This window comes from Pongo abelii, chromosome 19 (genome assembly GCF_028885655.2).
Source record: "Pongo abelii isolate AG06213 chromosome 19, NHGRI_mPonAbe1-v2.0_pri, whole genome shotgun sequence".
Lineage (NCBI taxonomy): Eukaryota > Metazoa > Chordata > Mammalia > Primates > Hominidae > Pongo > Pongo abelii.
This window is the reverse complement of record NC_072004.2, coordinates 47,024,292-47,044,484: the sequence shown is the minus strand read 5'-3', so window position 1 is coordinate 47,044,484 and position 20,193 is coordinate 47,024,292. Positions and strand designations below refer to the sequence as shown.

At 47.3% G+C, this 20,193-nt stretch overlaps 1 protein-coding gene across 1 annotated transcript in view; it reads left to right on the top strand.

Moving 5' to 3' along the window:
* LOC100450915 (acid-sensing ion channel 2) overlaps positions 1-19,224 on the top strand; it is a 277,187-nt gene extending 257,963 nt beyond the window's left edge. Inside the window, exons 4-10 of the mRNA XM_024235627.3 lie at positions 4,078-4,228; positions 6,647-6,703; positions 9,236-9,389; positions 11,929-12,020; positions 15,591-15,670; positions 17,231-17,299; positions 19,028-19,224. Of these exons, the coding sequence (XP_024091395.2) occupies positions 4,078-4,228; positions 6,647-6,703; positions 9,236-9,389; positions 11,929-12,020; positions 15,591-15,670; positions 17,231-17,299; positions 19,028-19,129 (705 nt within the window). The 3' untranslated portion in view covers positions 19,130-19,224. The remainder of the gene's footprint in view (positions 1-4,077; positions 4,229-6,646; positions 6,704-9,235; positions 9,390-11,928; positions 12,021-15,590; positions 15,671-17,230; positions 17,300-19,027) is intronic.
* Positions 19,225-20,193: the final 969 nt, after the last annotated feature.

Sequence of the window (20,193 nt, the reverse complement as noted above, 5' to 3'; positions counted from 1 at the left end):
AGTGAGACTTTGTCTCAAAAAAAAAAAAAAAAAGTGTATTATAGTGCTTATAACAGATGTAGAAGTAGAATATATGACACAGAAGCAATATAAATAGAATTATATGTGAACTGGCATAATATTAATTTAAGGTATATTGTGATGTTAAGGATGAATATTGTAAATCCTAGAGCAACAACTAAGAATAATAATACAGAGGTATAAATTGAAACTCAGTGGAGAAAACAGAATGAACTACTAAAACAATATTCAGTTAACCCAAAAAGAGTCAGAAGAGAGAGAACAAAAGAAGAACTAGAAATGGGTACAAATAGGAAACAAAGAACAACATGATAACTTCAACTGAACTATATCAAAAATTGCATTAAGTGTAAATAGATCAAACCCTCCAATTAAAAGGCAGAGAGATTGTCAGACAGGATAAAATACAACACTCAAATAGCTGTACCTTAAAAACACACTCAAAAAGAGATGTACCTTAAATATATAAAGATTCTGACAGTTAAAAGTAGAAGGATGAAAACAAAATAATAGATGGAAAAAGATAAATAGTAGGAGAATAAAGCTGCCATGTCTGTTATCGTGCAAAGTAAACTTCAAAACAGGGACTTTGTATGAGATGATTATTCACAATGATGACAGGATCAAGTCATCCAGAAGATGTAGCAATCCTAAATATGTATATACCTAATAAGTTTCAGATATATCCAAAGCAAAAATTGAGAAAACTAAAGGGAGAAACAGACATAGTCATAGTTAGACATTTTAATACTCCTCTCTCATAACTGATGAATAAGCAGACGAAAAAGTTAGTAAAGATATAGAAGATCCGAGCAACACTATTAAACAACTAAACCTAATTGCCTTTTGTAAAACAGTACGCCAACAGTTACAGAATGCATATACTTTTCAGGTGCACGTGGAACATTCAACAAAATCGAACATTGATTTATTTTTCTTGTCCAGTATCATAAAAACATCTCAATAAATGTTTAAGAAATGAAACCATGGGGAGGATGTTTTCTGACCAAAGTATAATGAAATTAGAAATTATTAACAATAAGGAAAAATAGAATGCAAATTACCAATAATCAGGCATGAAAAGACATAACTGTAGATCCTACAGACATTAAAAAATGATGAGAATATTATATACAACTTTATGCCCACAAATTCAAAAATCTAGATGAAATGAACAAATTCCTTGGGAAAAAAACGCAACTTACCAAAACTAGCACAAGAACAAAAATAGAAAATCTGAATGTCTCTATATCTATTAAAGGAATTGAATTCATAATTTAAAGTCTTCACACACATACACACAATCACCAGGTCCAGATGGCTTCACTGGCAAATTCTATCAAACATTTAAGTTAGAAATGGTACCAAGTCCATACAAATTCAAAAAATTGAGAAAGAGGAAACACTTGATAACTAATTTTATGAGGTCAGCACACTCTCAATACCAAAACTTGACAAGGAGGTTATAAGAAAAGTAAATTAAATACAATATGCCTCATAAACATAGATGCAAAAAACCTCCACAAGATATTAGCAAATTAAATAGAGCAACATATAAGGAGGATAATAAATTATGACTAAGTGGAGTTTATCCCAGGAATGTAAGTTGGGTTCAGCTTCTTCAGATCAATTAATACCATTCACTGTGTTAATAGAATGAAGGAGAAAAATCATGTGATCATCTCAATAGAAGTAGAAAGTATATTTGCCAAAATATATATCATTGATGATAAAAACTCTCAGCAAATGAGAAATAAGACAGAACTTTCTCAATGTGACAAGCACATCTAAGAAAAATATATTCCTAATATATTATGGTGTGACAATGAACCCTCCTTCCTAAGATGGAACAAGGGAAGATATCCTCTCTCTCCAGTTTTATTCCAACATGATACTGGAGTTTCTAGTTAATACAGCAAGGTAAGAAAAAGAAATAAAAATAATAATAAAGACTAGAAAGGAAGAAGTAAAACTTGGCAATAAAAAAGAATGAACTACCGATACGTGCAAAAGCATGAATGAATCTCAAAAACATTATGCTGAGAGAAAGAAGCCAAACACAAAATAATGCATACTGTCTGATTCTATTTATATACAATACTAACACAGGCAAACCTAGTTTATAACAACAGAAAGCATATTGGGGGTTGCCTGAGGGTTGGCAGGGAGGCAATGACTGCAAATAGGAAATTCTGGGGGTTCATGGAAATATTCTATATCTGATTAGGGTAGTTGTTACAAGGGTGTATACACTTCTAAAAATTTATTAAATTGAACATTAAAATGGATGCATTTTATTGTATATAAATTATATCTTCTGAAGTTGATTTTTAAAAGTAGATACCATTAAGGAAATGAAAAAGTAAGCCACAGACTATAGGCGGTATAGACAAAATATTTACAATACATGTATCTGACAAAGGACTTGAATCCAGAATATACGAACAACTCTTACAACCCAAAAGTAAAAGTTAAAAAATAATAATTTTTAATGGACAAAAATCTCAAACAGACATTTCACAAAAGATTATATATGAATGACCAATAAACACATAAAATTGTGCTCAAAATCATCCGTCAGGGAACCACAAATACAAACGAGACGCAACTATATACCTACAAAAATGGCTAAAATCAAAAAGGTGGACGAAGTCAAGATTTGGCATGGATGTAAAGTAATGAGAATTCTCAGACACTACTGGTGGAAATATAAAATAGAAGAACCACTTTGGATAACAGTTGGGCAGTTTCTTATAAAGTTGTGCCTATACCTACCTTACAAACCAGCTGTTCCACTGCTAGCCATTTACTCAAGAGAAATTAAAACGTATGTCCACAAAATGACTTATGTGTAAATATTCATAGGAGTTTTTTCATGATTACCAAAAACTGGAAACAATCCAAATGCCCATCATCAAGTGAATGGATAAGCAAATTTTAGTGTAGTCATACATAATGCTGGAAAACTATTCAATAATTAAAAGGAAAGAACTCCTGGTGCAAACAACCATGTAGATGAACCTCAAAGACATTATGTTGAGTGAAAGAAGCTAGATGCAAAAGAGCACATAGTGTAAGCTTTCATTTATGTGAAGTTTGAGAACAGGCAAAGACAACCTATGGTGAGAGAATTCATAACTGTGATTACCCAGGTAGGTTGGGGACTGATTGGACAGGGACAGAAATGAACTTTCTAGGGTGTTTTAAAATGTCCTCTATCTTGGTTGGTGTGCTGGTTACACGGGTGAACACATTTGTTAGAATATATTGAATAGTGCACTTAATATTTGTACACTGTATTGTGTTTTTATTCTTTAATCTTGAAAAATGGATATAAAGGACTCAACACCTAGAAAATGCTCAACAACCATTAGTTCCCTCATCCTTCACCCTTCCCACTAGGCAAGTACCATAGATGCTACAAGAGCATTTATGATCACTGGACCTCTGAAAATAGGAGTGTAATTTTCTTCAAAGGGAAAAGGTGCCATCTACAGCATGACTTGGAAAGTCTCTCTAGTCCGGGCCCAGGACTATAAATAACAAGGATAGTGCCTAGAGCCATTTCATTCTGAATCTTCCTCTGGGTTTTGTCCTCCAGGTCTAGGTCTGGGATTCCAATGCCTCAAACCAAGAGGGGGGAATTTAGTTGGGTCTTTCCAAGAGATTCAAGATGGCAAAATGTGGGAGTGGGAAGACATGGTAGGGGTAAGAGACTCTGAGGAGAACTGCATTTATGGGAAGATTATAAAAGATAAGTCAGGGTGGGCTTGATGGTGCGCACCTGTAGTCCCAGCTACTAGAGAGGCCGAGACAGGAGGGATGGCTTGAGCCAGGAGTTCAAAACCAGCCTGGGCAATATAGTGAAACTTTGTCTCTGAGAAAAAAGAAAAAATTAAGGTAAGGTAAGAAAACTAGTATTGGAGCCAGATGTTGAAGGTCTATAAAGTTAATGGTATTTAAATGTTCAATAATTGTTTGTTGATTGAGTAAGTAAATGAATGAGTTACTGAGTCTGTTGAGGCTGACTGCCGCCCCCTCCTTCCTGTCTTGCAGCTCACATACCTGCCCCCACCGTGGGGTGAGTGCCGATCCTCAGAGATGGGCCTCGACTTTTTTCCTGTTTACAGCATCACCGCCTGTAGGATCGACTGTGAGACCCGCTACATTGTGGAAAATTGCAACTGCCGCATGGTTCACATGCCAGGTCAGTGCCAGGGCAGGGTGGCCACAGGGCCCCTGGGATCTCCCTGGGACCCGCCTTGCATTTCTCATCCTAATGGGAAACACTTCACCCACTTCGCTGGGATCCAAAAGGATGATGTTCTGGGAAGACTCTGTTATTTTGTGCCTATTTAGAGGGCAGGTGGAAATTTCTGGTCCAGCAACCAAGGCAGCATCCTGGTATCCAGAAGCATCCAGTGTTTGGGGAATGTTCATCCCAGTGTTCAATGTTTGCCAATTGTCTGCTGTTCTTACCTCTGAGAGTTTAGCGTCCAGATAACTGGATGCTTGCCATTCTTGCAGCCCGTGTAGTACATGTTTGAGCATCCAGATGTTTCTTTCATCCAGATGTTTCACTTTTTGTGTCCAAATGTCTAGCACTCCTTCAAATGAGGCAAAAGTCTATTAGCCAGCAAATAAATGTGCACGTAATGACACCTCTGTTGTCAGACTAACAATACATGTGGCCATCTCACACAGTTGGCATATCAGAGGCTGAAGTGCAGAGTGGAAAGCTGATCTGGGGAGGAAGAGTGCGGTGTTGCAGCAAGGACACATGAGTGGGGCCTTGGTTTCTAATTCAGGCTCTTCCACTCATTTACTGTATGACCTGGTTACTAAACCTCTCTGTTCTCACATTTATGATATTTAAAACACAATCAGTAGCTGTTATAAGATGAAAATTAGGCTAGGATATAAAAATGTTTTGAAAACTATAAAAGTCAGTGGTTGTTATTTAGCGTATGGGAAGAGGAAACCAAAAGTCATGCTGACTAAAGACCTACTATGTGCCGGGAATGTTGTTATTATATTTAGTAGCTGTTATTTCATGGTTGTATCATACTTTATTCAATTCTACTTAACTAAATCCTTATACTGGACATTTGGTTCCTTAGCAATTGTATTCTGTGATAATCTGTGCTGAAATGGACATCCTCATTGCTACATTCTGAATTATTTCATTAGTTATCAGCAATTTCCTTAGTAACCTAAGATTTAAATTACTGATCTTTAAAAATGCCTCTGTCAAAAGGGACTTTGCCAAAATGATTAAGGTTACCAACTTTAAGTGGGGGAGATTATCTAGGTGGGCCCAAATCTAATCAGAGTCCTCAAAATCAATCCCCCTTTTCCAGCCAGAGTCAGAGGGAGATGTGACTATGAAAGAAGGGTCAGAGAGATGCAAACTTGTTCACTTTGAAGATGGAAGAATGTGGGTAGTCGATGCATGTGGGTTGCTAATGAATGTGGGGGTGGCCTCTGGAAGCTGGGAAAGGCGAGGAAATGAATTCTCCCCTACAGCCTTCAAAAAGAACATCGGCCTCTCACCCAACACCTTGATTCTGGACCAGTGAGACCTATATCTAACTTCTGACCTGCTAAACTGTAACATAATAATAAATTTGTATGTTTTAAATACAAATAATAATAAAATGGCCTCTGAGCTTCCTAGAAAACAGAGCAAACAGGGAAACATGCATTTAATCTGCTGTTTTTGGAAAGGAGAAAGCATATTGACTCTTCAGCTCTGAAAAAGGATTTGGGGAAAATGATAAGGAAGAAAACATTATGGTGGACTTTAACTTTAGTGCTTGGTAAAAGAAAAGAAAAGATCCTGGGTTTCCACAAAGAGATCCCAGCAAGGAGAATCCAGCACTGGGGAATATTACTCACCTGATGCTCAGACTAGGCCACCAGCCAGTGAGGTTTTCCCCACCAACCCTTAGCCAAAGGCAAGCAGTAGAGGTGTCAATCACACCCATAACACTAATACTGACATCTCAGTTACTAATGTGGAATTATGAACAAAGCAATGAAGAAACACAAAACAACCCTTGTTCCCATACAGCAGTGTGGTTGTGCTGAGAAGAGCTCTAGGCTCTGGATCAGACTGACCTCTATTCAAAGCCCACTTCCATCACTACTAGCCTTGGTGTCCTGGGAAGGCAGGATGCTTAAGCCTCAAAATTCTCATGGGTAAAACAGACACAGTACTTCTGACTTCAAAGGGTGCCTGTATGGGTTAAAGAAGATGATGTATAGCCAGGCTTACAAGGTGCTTACCACCACCTCCCTAGTCTCAATCCTCAAGGCGAGCTCACCTGTCACCTATGGGAGCTGGCTGGACCTACAGAGAAACATGGGAGAAGTTAGCCATATAGATCCTACTGTCTCCTGCTCAGCGAGGTGAACAGCCTGCCCAAGCTTACATAGCAGATCAGAAGCCAGCCTTCCAGCTCTGGGGTGCACTGTGATCCAAGGCTCCCTTTGAACTGCCCACTGGCAGGCCGCTGCCCCTTCAACTGCCAGGAGGCACCCCCTTCCCTAAGCCCAAAGCAGAGATGTTGCTGACATGAATGTTCCTGCCTGAGTAACTCTGTCTGGTGTTTCTTCTTTGCAGGGGATGCCCCTTTCTGTACCCCTGAGCAGCACAAGGAGTGTGCAGAGCCTGCCCTAGGTCAGTACTCAGGGGACAGATGGAATCGTGGGGGCCGGGGGCCTGAGACTGAGATCACGGAGATCATCTGGGTGTGGGGAAAGATTAAGTGGAAGAAGGAATGGAGAGAGGATGAGAAGAAAGGGGCTGGTCGGGTGGAGTTGCTGCAGGGATGGGAGAGGGAGATGGAGAGGAGGAAGAAGAGAAAGTTGGGAAGGGAACTGGTGCAAGAGGATGAGGGCTGGAAATGGGACTGGGGAGAGAAAGAGATATGGAAGGTGGAGATGGAGAAGGAGTGGGTTTCAGAGGAAACAGAGGGTGCTGAGTAATGCAGGGGAGAGGACAGAGGTGGAGAGAGGATAGACAGTGGGCAGCCAGGTAGGCATCAGAGGAGCTTGGCAATACCTCCCCTCACACACTCTGATGGTGTCTACATGGGGAGGCCAAGGTGATTCTGAATTCCCATCTTTCTTCTGCTCCATTGAGCCTAGGGGAGGTGGAGGAGGGCTGGAGAGGTAAAGTCAGGTTTGCATTCCATGCGTGCAAATGGAAAACACAAAGCACACTTCTTCCTCCTGCCCGAGGGGCCTGCTGGGGGTCTGCCAGTTAGAATAACTCTGCTGGTTCCCCAGCTGGAAAACTAGGAGGGAGGGAGAGTGCACAAACAAGCTGCAGCCCCAAAGCTAGGCCCACTCTGCATGCTCGCCTCTCTCTGGACCCAGGAAATGGCTTATAATCAAGACAAGCAGACTTTTTAAACAATGTGCACTCAAGTTCGTTCAGCATCTGCACTTGCTGGAGCTAAGTGAGGCAGTGCTGGCCTCAGGTCCAGATACCTCAAGGAGGACTAGAGAGGGAGGGCAGGCTGAGAGGAGAGGGAGTGACTTTTGATGTGTGCAAAGACTCAGCAAAACCCAGGGTAGCTGGAAACACTGAGGTGGCTAGAGGAAAAAGGGAGGGAGGTGTTAAAGAAAAAATCACTCTGACGCTAGTTAAAATGGTAAGGAAGTCTTTATTCAGGGCAATTGCAACAGGTGTCAAGAGTATCACAATAGGGGAAACAGATGGGACTCAACTGAGAATTCAGCCAAGACAGCTGGAGATTCATAGCCATCAAGCAGAGCAAGGGCTCAGTAGATGGAAAATTACCCAGAGAAAACATCAAAGTTAGGAGGAAATCTGCTGAAGGCAGGCCAGGGTGATCAGATGTCAAGGGTGGGGGATTCTCTCTAAACTGACTTTAGCAGGATTCTTGCTAAAACTGGGCTAGGCCGGCCTAGCATGGATGGGGGCCAAGGTCAAGGCCTAGTCGAGACCAGGGCTCTGAAGAGCCTGGCTAAGTTTGATCAGGGAGAAAGTCTTTGTCAGAGGGAAATGATGCCTTAAACTTTATGTATAATTGGAAGAAGAGAGGAGAGGGCAGGAAGGGTTCCAGATGCAGGGAGTTGCCTCCAGGAAAAGGAATGAAGGATCTTTGCCTGCATCCTAACCCACCAGGCAGAGAAGGTAGGCACTGGCTATGAGGGAGCCCCAGCAGGAAGAGCACAGAGCCTTGGGTTTCAGATAAAATGGTCTCCCCCATTTGCTTTGATGGTGGATCATTCTCTGTGGATGAGAATACTGAGGATAGGAGCAGGGAAGAAAGCCATGAGAAGCTGAGGACACCAGGACTCTCTTGGAGACCTCTGCAAAAGTGATCCCATTTCAACAATTTCTAAAGAGTGACTTGACAGTTAAAAGAAGCAGAAGGAATCGCCACACTGACTTCCACAAGGGTTGAACTATTCCTCGGGGATCTAGAACTAGAAATTCCATTTGACCCAGCCATCCCATTACTAGGTATATACCCAAAGGACTATAAATCATGCTGCTATAAAGACACATGCACACGTATGTTTATTGCGGCATTATTCACAATAGCAAAGACTTGGAACCAACCCAAATGTCCAACAATGATAGACTGGATTAAGAAAATGTGGCACATATACACCATGGAATACTATGCCGCCATAAAAAATGATGAGTTCATGTCCTTTGTAGGGACATGGATGAAATTGGAAATCATCGTTCTCAGTAAACTATCGCAAGAACAAAAAACCAAACATCGCATATTCTCACTCATAGGTGGGAATTGAACAATGAGAACACATGGACACAGGAAGGGGATCATCACACTCTGGGGGCTGCTGTGGGGTGGGGGGAGGGGGGAGGGATAGCACTGGGAGATATACCTAATGCTAGATGACGAGTTAGTGGGTGCAGTGCACCAGCATGGCACATGTATACATGTGTAACTAACCTGCACATTGCGCACATGTACCCTAAAACCTAAAGTATAATAATAATAATAATAATAAAAAGAAGCAGAAGGAAAACAAGATCAACCTACAGCAAAAGCCCAGTTCCCCTCTGTCCACAATCCCTGCCCCTCACTTTCCCCAGACCAGCGCCCCTTCCCAGCTCACTTCTCAGCTGCTAGAATCCAGCTACTCTGGACCCTTAGAAATCCCAGTCCCCACACCTGACTAAGCCCCACCTCACTCTCCCCTCCAGGTCTGTTGGCGGAAAAGGACAGCAATTACTGTCTCTGCAGGACACCCTGCAACCTAACCCGCTACAACAAAGAGCTCTCCATGGTGAAGATCCCCAGCAAGACATCAGCCAAGTACCTTGAGAAGAAATTTAACAAATCAGAAAAATACATCTCGTAAGTTTAGTGGGCATGGTGTGCAGGGGGAAGGGGGAAATGGATAAGGAGGAAATTGGAGGCAATCAAGGAGGAAAGCAAAGATAAGCATTTGGTTCAAGTTAGCAAACATTAATTGAGCACCCTCTGTGTGTCACGCTCTGTGCTCCATGCTCAGAATACAAAGACAAAGATGAGTAAGACACAGCCCGTCCTTAAGGAGCTTGCAGTCTTATGGAGAGACAAGCACACACTGAATGGTATATAGGGTGACTTTGGCTATCACAGGGAGATGCATAGGGAAGGAGAGAATGATGGGTTAGCTGCAGCTTGCAATGGGGTGACATCAGGGAAAGTTTAAGAGATTTTTTTTTTTTTTTTGAGACAGAGTCTCGCTCTGACGCCCAGGCTGGAGTGCAGTGGCACAATCTCGGCCTCACTGCAAGGTCCACCTCCCGGGTTCAAGCCATTCTCCTGCCTCAGCTTCACAAGCAGCTGGAACTACAGGCGCCCACCACCACGCCCGGCTAGTTTTTTTGTATTTTTAGTAGAGACGGGGTTTCACCATGTGTTAGCCAGAATGGTCTCAATCTCCTGACCTCGTGATCCACCCACCTCGGCCTCCTAAAGTGCTGGGATTACAGGTGTGAGCCACCGCACCTGGCCCAGAGATTTTTTTAAAGGATGTATAGTTTTCCAGGCAGACCTTGCACGTTCTATTCCCTCTGCCTAGAATTCTTTTCCTCCCACCCTCCACCTAACTGGTTCCTCCTTAAGCAGGTCTCCATTTAAATGTCATCTCCAGCCAGACATGGTGGCTCATGCCTGTAATCCCAATGCTTTGGGAGGCCAAGGCAGGAGGATTACTTCAGGCCAGGAGTTCAAGCTCAGCCTGGGCAATATGGTTAGACCCTGTCTCTAAAACAAATAAAAAATAAAAATAAAAATAAAATTGAGGTTATCTCAGGCATCTAGATGAGGTGCTCTCCTGTTATTTTTCTCTCAAAGTCCTGTGGTGTTTTCCTTTATAACACCACAGTGTGTAATTACATATTCATGCTGTGTTTCCTTGTTTATTACCTGTCTGCCCCACTAGACTGAAAGCCCCTGAGGGCAGGAAACTCTCTTTTTTGTTCTCTGTTGTCTGCCAAGTACTAGTGGAGCATATGGCACAGAGTTGGTACTCAAAAAAATGTGTTTTAACAGAATAAATTAATGGAAGCATGGGAGAAGTGGGTGTCCTAGGCAGAGGCCCAGCAGAGACCATCAGCACAGGGCAGAAGAGAAAACTTCAAAGGGGAACATGGATATGTCAGAGCAAGAGGGTCTTGTAGGCTGAGCAGAGCGGGTACAGAGGGTGGGCTTTATCCTAACAGAATAGGGATCCACTGAAGAGCTTTCAGAGGTGAGTGACAGACTCAAATTTGCATTTTCGCCCACTGCTCCCCAATGGGACAAATGCTGTGCGATGATGGAAATGTTCTGTGTCTGCAATGCCCAGCGGGGTAGCTGCTAGCCACAGGTGGCCAACGAGCATTTGAAATGCAGCCTGTGACTGGGGAGTGGAAATGTAGTTTTATTTAATTTGAATCAAGTTAGCAGTTTTAGAAAGATCCTTCAGGCGGCGATAGAGAAGACGGGGAAAGGCAGATGGGAAGAAGGGAACTGTTAGGAAGCAGCTGTGGCAAGCCAAGCAAGAGAAGGTGATACTTTGAACAGCTGCCCTGCGAGCCCTGCTCACAGAAAGAAGAATCTGCTCCTCTCTTCCGCCAGCCCCTCCCTCTTGCCAACACCATCCCCAGACCCCATCCTGGACCAGCTTTTGCTCAGCGGGTTGAGAACAAGGGGCACTGGAGGCATTGTGAGCACATTGGAGGAGACGGGAATTGTAGGGGATGCCAGGCCCTGCTGCTTGGCAGACAGTCTGCAGGCAGTAATGACTTTTACTGCCAAGATGTGTCTCACTCACACACCTGCCCAAAGGAGCAAAGCAAGCCACGGTGCTTCTGCCAGAACACCCCCCATCCAGATGTAAGTTTGCTCCCTACAAACCTTCCCTGACTTCAGCAATTGACTTGGCAATGCCAGAGCAGGGCCTCCCACCAGGAGGAGCTTGTTATAAATACCAGTGGGAATTTAGGGGGCCTCAGGAGTGGGCAGGGGCTGCCCATGAGGTCAGCTGGAGCAGGCACCCTAGCCAAGACAAGCCTTGTCAGAAGATTACTGAAACTCACCTTCATGCTGAGGACCAGGCAGGCCCTTTGGAGGCGCAGAGGCCTGGAAGCCAGGCAGGACTCCTGCAAAGGGTGCAAAGAGAAAGCAGGGAGACAGAAATAAGCAACAAAAGGAGGCAGCTGATGTAGGCCTCCAGACCTGGGCTGGGAGTCAGGCTTCTTGGCTTGAAGCCGCAGCTCTGCCACTAACCAGCTCTAACTTGGGGCAAGCTGCCTCGCTTCCTGGGCCTCCGTTTCTCCATCTTTCCATGGGAAAGCTGTATTAGATGCTCCCTGTGAATGCTGATAGCTCTAACCATGTATGGTACTGACTATTCTCTCTGCAGAGAGAACATCCTTGTTCTGGATATATTTTTTGAAGCTCTCAATTATGAGACAATTGAACAGAAGAAGGCGTATGAAGTTGCTGCCTTACTTGGTAAGTCGGTGTCTATCGCACAAATTTCCACATCTCATAGAGGGTGGGAGGGAGGGAGGATGCACAGGTGGATGGGAGGCAAGCAGACAGACACATAGCCTCAGAGGAGTCTAACCTTTTGATTTACTAATAATTACTCCCTGTTTCCTTGCACTGCTCCTCTCCCAGAATGGAAAGAACCCCAGTGGGGTGGAATTTCAGGCTCAATTTATTCCCCAATCTTGGCTTCATTTTCCCCATCTATGCAATGAGGAGGGTCAGCCTAAAGGTCTCTCTGGGCCTTTCTAGCCCTGCACTGTTGGAATTGATGGTCTTCTGCCCCAACTTGCAGTCAGGATCCTGGGGCCATGGAGAGAGGGAAGAGGTATCAGAAGGAGAGAAGGACGGAAGGCTAAACTGTGGGTGGTCCCAGGCAGGACCTGGGAGGTGAGGGCCCTGATGGAGCTTCACCCCAAAAGCAACATTGCTGCATCCAGAAGGCCAGGTGTTGCCCCCTGTGTCAAACACAAATGAAGGGCCACTCTCCCCAGGTATCTACAAACCTGCTGCCACCCCACACAAGTTCACATGAGCTCCCCAGCCCCAGTGGCATATGGTGGATACAGGCAGCTAATTTCCATCCTACCCCAGCCCAACCCAAAACTCACAAGACCCCTGAGAGTGCACAGTTAAAGGACTTGACTCTAAAGCCCTTCTCTCAGCTCCCACTCACTCTCAAGAATGGATCTGATGCCTATGCCCCAGAAAGAGAAAGAAATAGCTGTTGTCTCCCTGAGCTGAACCAGGTGACGTTAGCATTTTGGAAGGGGCAGGTGCCTCCTACCTGGCTTCTCACACCAGCTATGAGAATACAGACAAGTAGCTTTACCTTGCTGAACCTCAGGTTCTTCATCTGCAAGATGGGTTCAATAAAACCCACTTTATGAGCTTGTTGTGATGGTTAAACATGATAAGCCCCTAGCCCAGAAAAGGTCCATAAATAGTAGTTTCTGGCACCTGGACAATCACTATGCCAGGGACCCAGGGCTCAGCTGGTGTGTCCAGGGGCTGGCTAAGCATTTCTACACTTTCTCCAGGAGGCTGGGGACTCCCCACCAAAGCTCGGTCCCAGCTGGGTTAAAGTGGCTGTCAGTCAGCCTCAGAAGTCATTGTGGCCAAAGGTACTGAGCCAAGAGACTCATGCCCTTCGCCCCACCAGAGACATAGACCCCTCACTCACCCCTGTGTTGGGCTTGCCCTTTATTTCCATAAAGAGGACCCAGGACAGGCCTCTTCCTACCCCCTGTCCTCCCCCAGCATAGGCTCACAGTCTTTCTCTGTCTCTCTGCTCTCTCTATGTGCATCTCTTTCTTTCTCTCTCTCTCTCTCACAGACCCCTCTCTCTCTCACACACACACACACACACACACAGAGAGAGAGAGAGAGACATAAAGAGTAAAGAAGGGCCTGAGCTCTGAATTTGTCATGTCTGCATCAGATATGAGGACGAGCTTGTTCAGCATCGATCGTGTTCCCTCCCAGAATAGCTGGCTGAGGAGCTCATGCTGCCATCTGGACCTCCTGTGATGAAAGTGTGTGCCGCTTGCAAACCCTCGGCCATCAGGCCCCATCAGGCCCTTCTCTCAGCACCGCGCGGCCCTTTCTCACCTCCTGGTGTCCATGCACGTGCACGCTACACAGCACTCACACTACCCACAGCATACCCCACCCCAATCTGCACACACATGCACCAAACCTACAGGTTCATGCACCCACAGTGGTCCAGGACCACACACACAAATGCACACCTCTACAGCCCCACGTGCCAATCACACAGCTGCAGAGACACACCCATGCACACAGCCCCCACACACCCCCATATACACACACAAGCACACCCACACTACACATGCTCTACACACTCAGACACACTCTGCTCACCTCCACAGATCCACACTCACACACACTTAGACACACTCAGGGAGTGTGTCACACACACTAGACCGGGAAAGCCACCTACATAAAACCATAGACAGCCAGACCCCCTGCCTGCTTTTATACAAATACATGCACAGACCCCAGACCCTGGCACATACCCCGCAGTATACCACTACAGACTCACACTGCACACATACATCACACACCTCCCCAGACATACATATCCATTAGAACACAGTCCCCAAGAAGCCTCCATTAAAGACATGAGAGGGAGCGGTGATGGGAAAGGAATGAGGGAGAGCCAATTTGAGCCCAGCACCAAGTTCCACTGGGAAGAGCCCTCTCCCCACCAACTCTGTTGTTCACCTGGGCATGTAGGTGCTGGACCCCACCCAGCCATAAGCTGAGAAGGAGCGGGGCAGATCTGCCCACCAGAGAGTTCTCAGGCCAAGAGGTCAACCTGGCATCTCCAAGAGAACTGTCTAGCCACCCCCAACTGTGCCCCCCAACCCCAATTCCCACCCCTCTTTCCAGAGACTGAGAGTCTTAGAGATTAGGGCTGCAAAGAACTTCATAGTTCATCTCATCCAACCCCCTCCATCCTGCCGCCACCACCAAATATCCTTTGGAGACAAAGCTCCTGAGAAGGTCAGGGCTTATGAAATCCACACAACCAGCTGGTGGCCACTCTCTGGACTCAGAGCCTCAGAACCCTCAGCCCTGCCACACTGCCTATGCAGCAAAGCATCTTAAGCTTTTGAGGACTCAGAACCCCTGTTAAAAACTGATAATAGCTGTGGACTCTCCTGCTACAAATGCCCAGGCACACACACATTTTGCATTCAATTTCAGGAGAGTCTCCAGCCATCTGAAGTCCTCCTAGAAGAGTGGTTCTCAAACTCTGGTGGGCCTGAGAATGCACCTTACCCCCAGCAGGAACTTAAAAATCCCGACATCCAGACCCCAACCGCAGAGGCTCTGATTCTATTGGCCTAGGTGTATCCAGGCAGCAACACTAATTACAATTCTTCCAGGAGAGTTGGATGCAGGGGTATCTGAAGACAAATCCAGAAAAACTTTGAACAATGTGGGCCTATAAACCCCAGAGTAAGAACCTCAGCTCTAGAAAGAGTCAAAATTGCACACTAACTTTTGGATGGGGGAGAGAGGAGACACCTATGACCTTATCCCAAGGGTGGGAGGTGCCCCAAGGTGGCCCTGAAGCCCATGCCGTGATTGGGTTAGGGGAGCATCTCCTCCCAAGACTCCCACCCAGGGCACCTGTCACCAGTCCACACACATCCTAGCTCTCTATTCTCCCTACTCCCAGCCCAGAGTCAAAGCAGGACCCAATCAGTGTGGTTTTGAATGTAACCAAACAACCCCATTAGCCCTGTGGGTCATGAGATCTAGTCTAAGCCCTTCCAATAAGCCATCAGCTTAGTCTCAGACCCCACTGAATGCTGAAAAACAGTAGCTCTCAGAGCTCTGCAGTGAGGGAAGGAGCTGCCAAAGGCCTGGACCTCCCACAGCAAGGCCCAGGCTCCCCGTGGAGGGGGCGCCATTCAGAAGGTCTGGGTTGCATCTCAGTCTGTTCACCCTTCCTGGAAGCTGCATAAAAGCAAAGCTTTGGTCTTTTCCCTCTCTCTCCAGGTGATATTGGTGGTCAGATGGGATTGTTCATTGGTGCTAGTATCCTTACAATACTAGAGCTCTTTGATTATATTTATGAGGTAAGATTTGGGATTCCCCACAGGGAAATGACTGCATGCTGGTGCCCTCATCGTGCCCCAGGTTCAGAATCATGGTAGAGGGAAGGCAGTGCCTCTCTCCATGCAGAGCCTGCTTCCCTTCCTGTCCACGAATAGAGTCGATCACTGAAGCCCAGGCTCCGTGGGGCAAGGGGATGGGAGGTTTTTGGGGGGCGGTGGATGTAAGAGAAGCACAGGCCTATCCTCTGGGAGCTGGAACAGCACTGGGCCGTCTACACTGGCAGGGAAGGACGGGGAGGGATGAGGGGAAGGGGGCCAGACTGTGCTGAGGCCAGCTCCGAGCCCCTCCTGCAGCTGGGCTAGAGGTGGTGGCTTCATCCATGGGCATGTCCACACCTGCACGCATACTCCCCCCACCCACACACACCTGCCCTCTAGGTGGCCCATCACCTGAGCCATGTCCTCTGTGGCCCAGCCAGTCTTAGGGAAGAGGCACTTCCCAGCAGTCCTCACCAATCCTGAGTGAGAAGACAGCAGGGCACCCAGCCGCCCCGGCTGCTGACAGTCTGGGGAGATGTCTCCCTCAAGAGGCAGCTGGAACGAGGCCTCTGAAAGCTTCTCTGACACTGAGGGTTCCCGGAGCTGGTCAGCCTTCTCACCTGCATCTCTCTCTGAGAGCGAGCCTGTGGATGCCACTATCCCAGGCTCTGTTTTGATCGGTGTTCCCTTGGAGGCCTCCATCCCCCTGGCTGTGAGATGGGCAATGCACTTCACCTCCAACGTGTGCCCCTGAAAATGGCAACGGCTCCAGAACTTCCAAAGAATGCCTGGACCTATGAAGTTCCCCAAACAGGAGCAGTAGACAGGAGCCTGCAGAACCATGTTCTGCCTCTTGGAGGGGGCTGTTCATGACCAAAGGCTGCTCGGAACCACAGTAGGGACCTGTCGTGCCCCAGTGACCAGGCTTCTCTGGAGAATCTCATACCTCTCAGCACAGTGACCCCAAAACCGCATCAGTTCCCATGGCCAGATTTTATTCTGCTTTGTTTATTGACTTTTGTGGAAAACTGTACACAGTTATACCAATTGAATCACACCAGGTAACAGATTTAAGAACTACCCTTTACTGCTAGGAGTAAAATGTTATGAACTCAGGCATGTCCTGGTCTTCTGAATTGTGCACAGTGTCAGGCCTAGAAAGTGAATAATAATCTTGTCCCCCAGCCCCAGCCACAGAAAGGGGGTCCCAGGCTGCTCCTGAGGACAGACAGGGAGCCAGCGTACCAGCACACACCACTTATTAACACTCGCCAGCCACAAAGACAGCAGTCCACACTGTGAAGCAGGGCCTTCCATTACCTATTCCAAGCTCCATCTCCTGCAACAAAATCCCATTTCAGCCAAAAGGCTGGGTTGAGACAGATAGGCACCTGGAGCTGGCTGCCAGGCTGGGCTTGTGCTACAGTATGTCCAGCCACACCCCGAGCAGCTGCCAGCCCCAGTGGGGCCAATGGAGGGAGGATCCTTCTACCTCTGCCCCCTCCTCCCGGCCTGACCAACCCCTTCCTGCTTTTCTTGCAGCTGATCAAAGAGAAGCTATTAGACCTGCTTGGCAAAGAGGAGGACGAAGGGAGCCATGATGAGAATGTGGTAAGAGCAGCTCACTGATTGGAAGTTGTTTTGCTGCTCTGGCTTGTACCGGCAGTACGAAACCAGACACTGGGGCCGGGCAGGAAAGATGTGACTTACTGCACACCTTTCCATGGCTTGGGACATGCTGTCAGTTCCCAAATCCAAGGACACTCCAGCTGAGCCTCGAGCCTCTCTCTGAGACTCATCCCAGAAGCCAGTATGGATGCAGCAGACACCAGGAGGTGCTTCCAAGCGTAGGACCTGCCTGGCCCAATCCAGCTTCTCCTGGGCAGACAGCTGCTCCCCTCATCTCACAGCAGGGGGAGAACTGGACAGGCTCTGTACATCTACCCCCTTATTCCCCAGTGGTGGCAAAGTACGAGCAAAGAGTCACTGGTCCTCCATCCCATTCGAAAGGGATAGAGTATGGAGCCCCATGAAGTTGGTAGTAGCAATAGTGCCCGTTATAGCTACTGACTATTGTATGCCTGGTACGTGTCAGGCACTATCAGGCACTTTGTATTTGAGGCAGTTGAGGCCCCGAGACCAAAGTCCCACAGCTGCTGAGTGTCAGAGTTGCCCTCCAAGCACTTCTAACCACTGCCCTACTCTGCCTCTCTTTCCTATAGCCCCAGGGCAGCCCCTCTGTGGCTGTTGGTCATTCTGCTTCCCAAACTCAGTCTACTCCTGGGCTCAGGCCTTCACTGATGGGTGCAGGTGTCGCCAGCTTTCCCCATCCAGCCTTGGGCCCCAAATCAGCACCTCCAACCCTGGAAAATGGTACCCATTGAGTGACCACCGCCCACTTAATATCAACAAATCCAAAATGGATCCCAGCCCCTTCCCCCTAAATGGATTCCATTTCTGTTCCACACACTGTCTACAAGTCATGCTTTGAGTCTCTGGTCCCGTGCAGCCTCTGTGGAACGGAAGAGGGGAAGGGGAAGGCAGTGTGGAAGGGGCCCACGGTCTGGCCTCATCTGGCCTGGCTGGATCCCAAGGCTCCGGCTTCCCGGCTGTGTGCCTGGGGGCAAGTTACATATTAAACTTCTCTAAGCATCTGCATCAGATCAGACTGCAGGGGGCTGTCATCCGAGTTAAGTGAGATCCTGCCGGCAAAGCAGTCAGCACAGCACCTAGTTAATAGTAAGTGCTCAGAAAGTGGTTCCCTTTGCACCCCCAGAGCCCTCCTTGCTTTAGAAGGACTCGGCATCACAGCCTCTTCTCCATCCTGTTTCTCCTGGGTCCAGCTTAACCCTAAAAGTCCTTGGGGCAGCTCTGACCAGCTCTGGTTCTGAGCTCTAAGGCCTTCTACCCTTCCTGCTTGGCCTCAGCCATGGGTCCTCCCTGCCCCGGGCCTAGCCATGGGCTGCACTTCCTGCACCATAGCCCCGAGGGAGGCCCCCAAGGAAGAGGTCAGGACTCAGGACCATCCTGCCCCAAAGCTAGAGACCCACTCAGATATAGGTCCAGTTACATGAGGGGCACCTCTAGGAGGGATCAAACCAGCTGCCGATCAAACCAGGGAGCCTTCTCACCGCCATAGGGGGCACCCAGGTGTGCAGTGGTAAGGATTCCATTCAGCCTTATGCCCCCAAGATGGTAAACTAGCCTATCAGATGTCTGGAGCAGAAGCAGCCCACAAGTGGGGAGCACCTTCCCCAGGGCCTAGGCAGGGCCGCTGGTGGCATCACGAAGAATTTTTGCTGAGCGAATAATAAAGTCCCACCAACCCTTCCCTTCCAGAGTACTTGTGACACAATGCCAAACCACTCTGAAACCATCAGCCACACTGTGAACGTGCCCCTGCAGACAACCCTGGGGACCTTGGAGGAGATTGCCTGCTGACACCCCTCGAGCCACCCAGCACCCCCTCCAAACAGACCTTGAGGCCCAAGACCCAGGACAAGGAACAGCAAGCTCAGGTGGGATGGCCCCGATGCTGGAAAGAAGCAAGAGCCCCCTATGCACACATTGCAGACTAGCTGCCTAGACCTCGCTCCGGCCACGTCCAACACGACGCGTCCTTGGGCCCCGCCGTGCGTCCCTCTTAGGAGAGATGAGTCACACTCTGGAACTGTCCAAGAATGAACCTGCCATCACATCTCACTGCCAGATGTATAAAGCACCTGCATGCTCAGACTTCTTATGGCGCCACCTCCACGTCTGTCTTGTACATGACACTCCTCCACGTGGTTTCCAGTGTCCACACTGCTGCCCGTGCAGTGGGACCAGATTCCAGGTCCAAAGTCACCATGAGGCCACCCCGGAATCAGAACGGCCACCCCGGAATCAGAACTGCACAATCAAGAGGGAACCCGTGGGACTCTCTGCTACATTCAGTTCTTGTGTCGTTTGTGAAGGTTCTTAACCTGCCCACAAACCCCCTTTTCCCCAAGCTGGCCCATGGGGCTTCGGCGCCAAAGGTGACCTGCGCCAACCTCCCTCCCGCCCCAGCGCCTGTGACGGCGGCACAGCAGCCAGCGGGCAGGGGCCTCCTGTGTTCACCCATGGTGCCCATGTCGTTCTTCCCTCCCTCTGACACAGCTTGTACAGTCTGATTCTTTTTATCCGGGATAGGGGTCTTTTATGTTTGTCCGATGAAGATTTGTTTTGTTTTGCTTCATTTTATGCTTTTTTTTTTTAGTTTTGATGTTCTGAGATTGGTTTGGTTTTTCCATTTTCTTTGGCGTTTATTTATTCGTGCTTCAAATCACAGTCATATTAAAAGCTGGTCTTGTGGAAATGGCTGAGTTATTTCCACCTTTTCTCCACATCCAAGTCTCTCTCCCTCCGGGGCCTAGGAAAGGGTCGGAACTGCCAGGTCAAAACTGCAGACTGTATATCTGTAAAGTTTTACGCAACAACACTTACCTTTACAAAATGTGCATACTCTATATGTTTATTCTAAA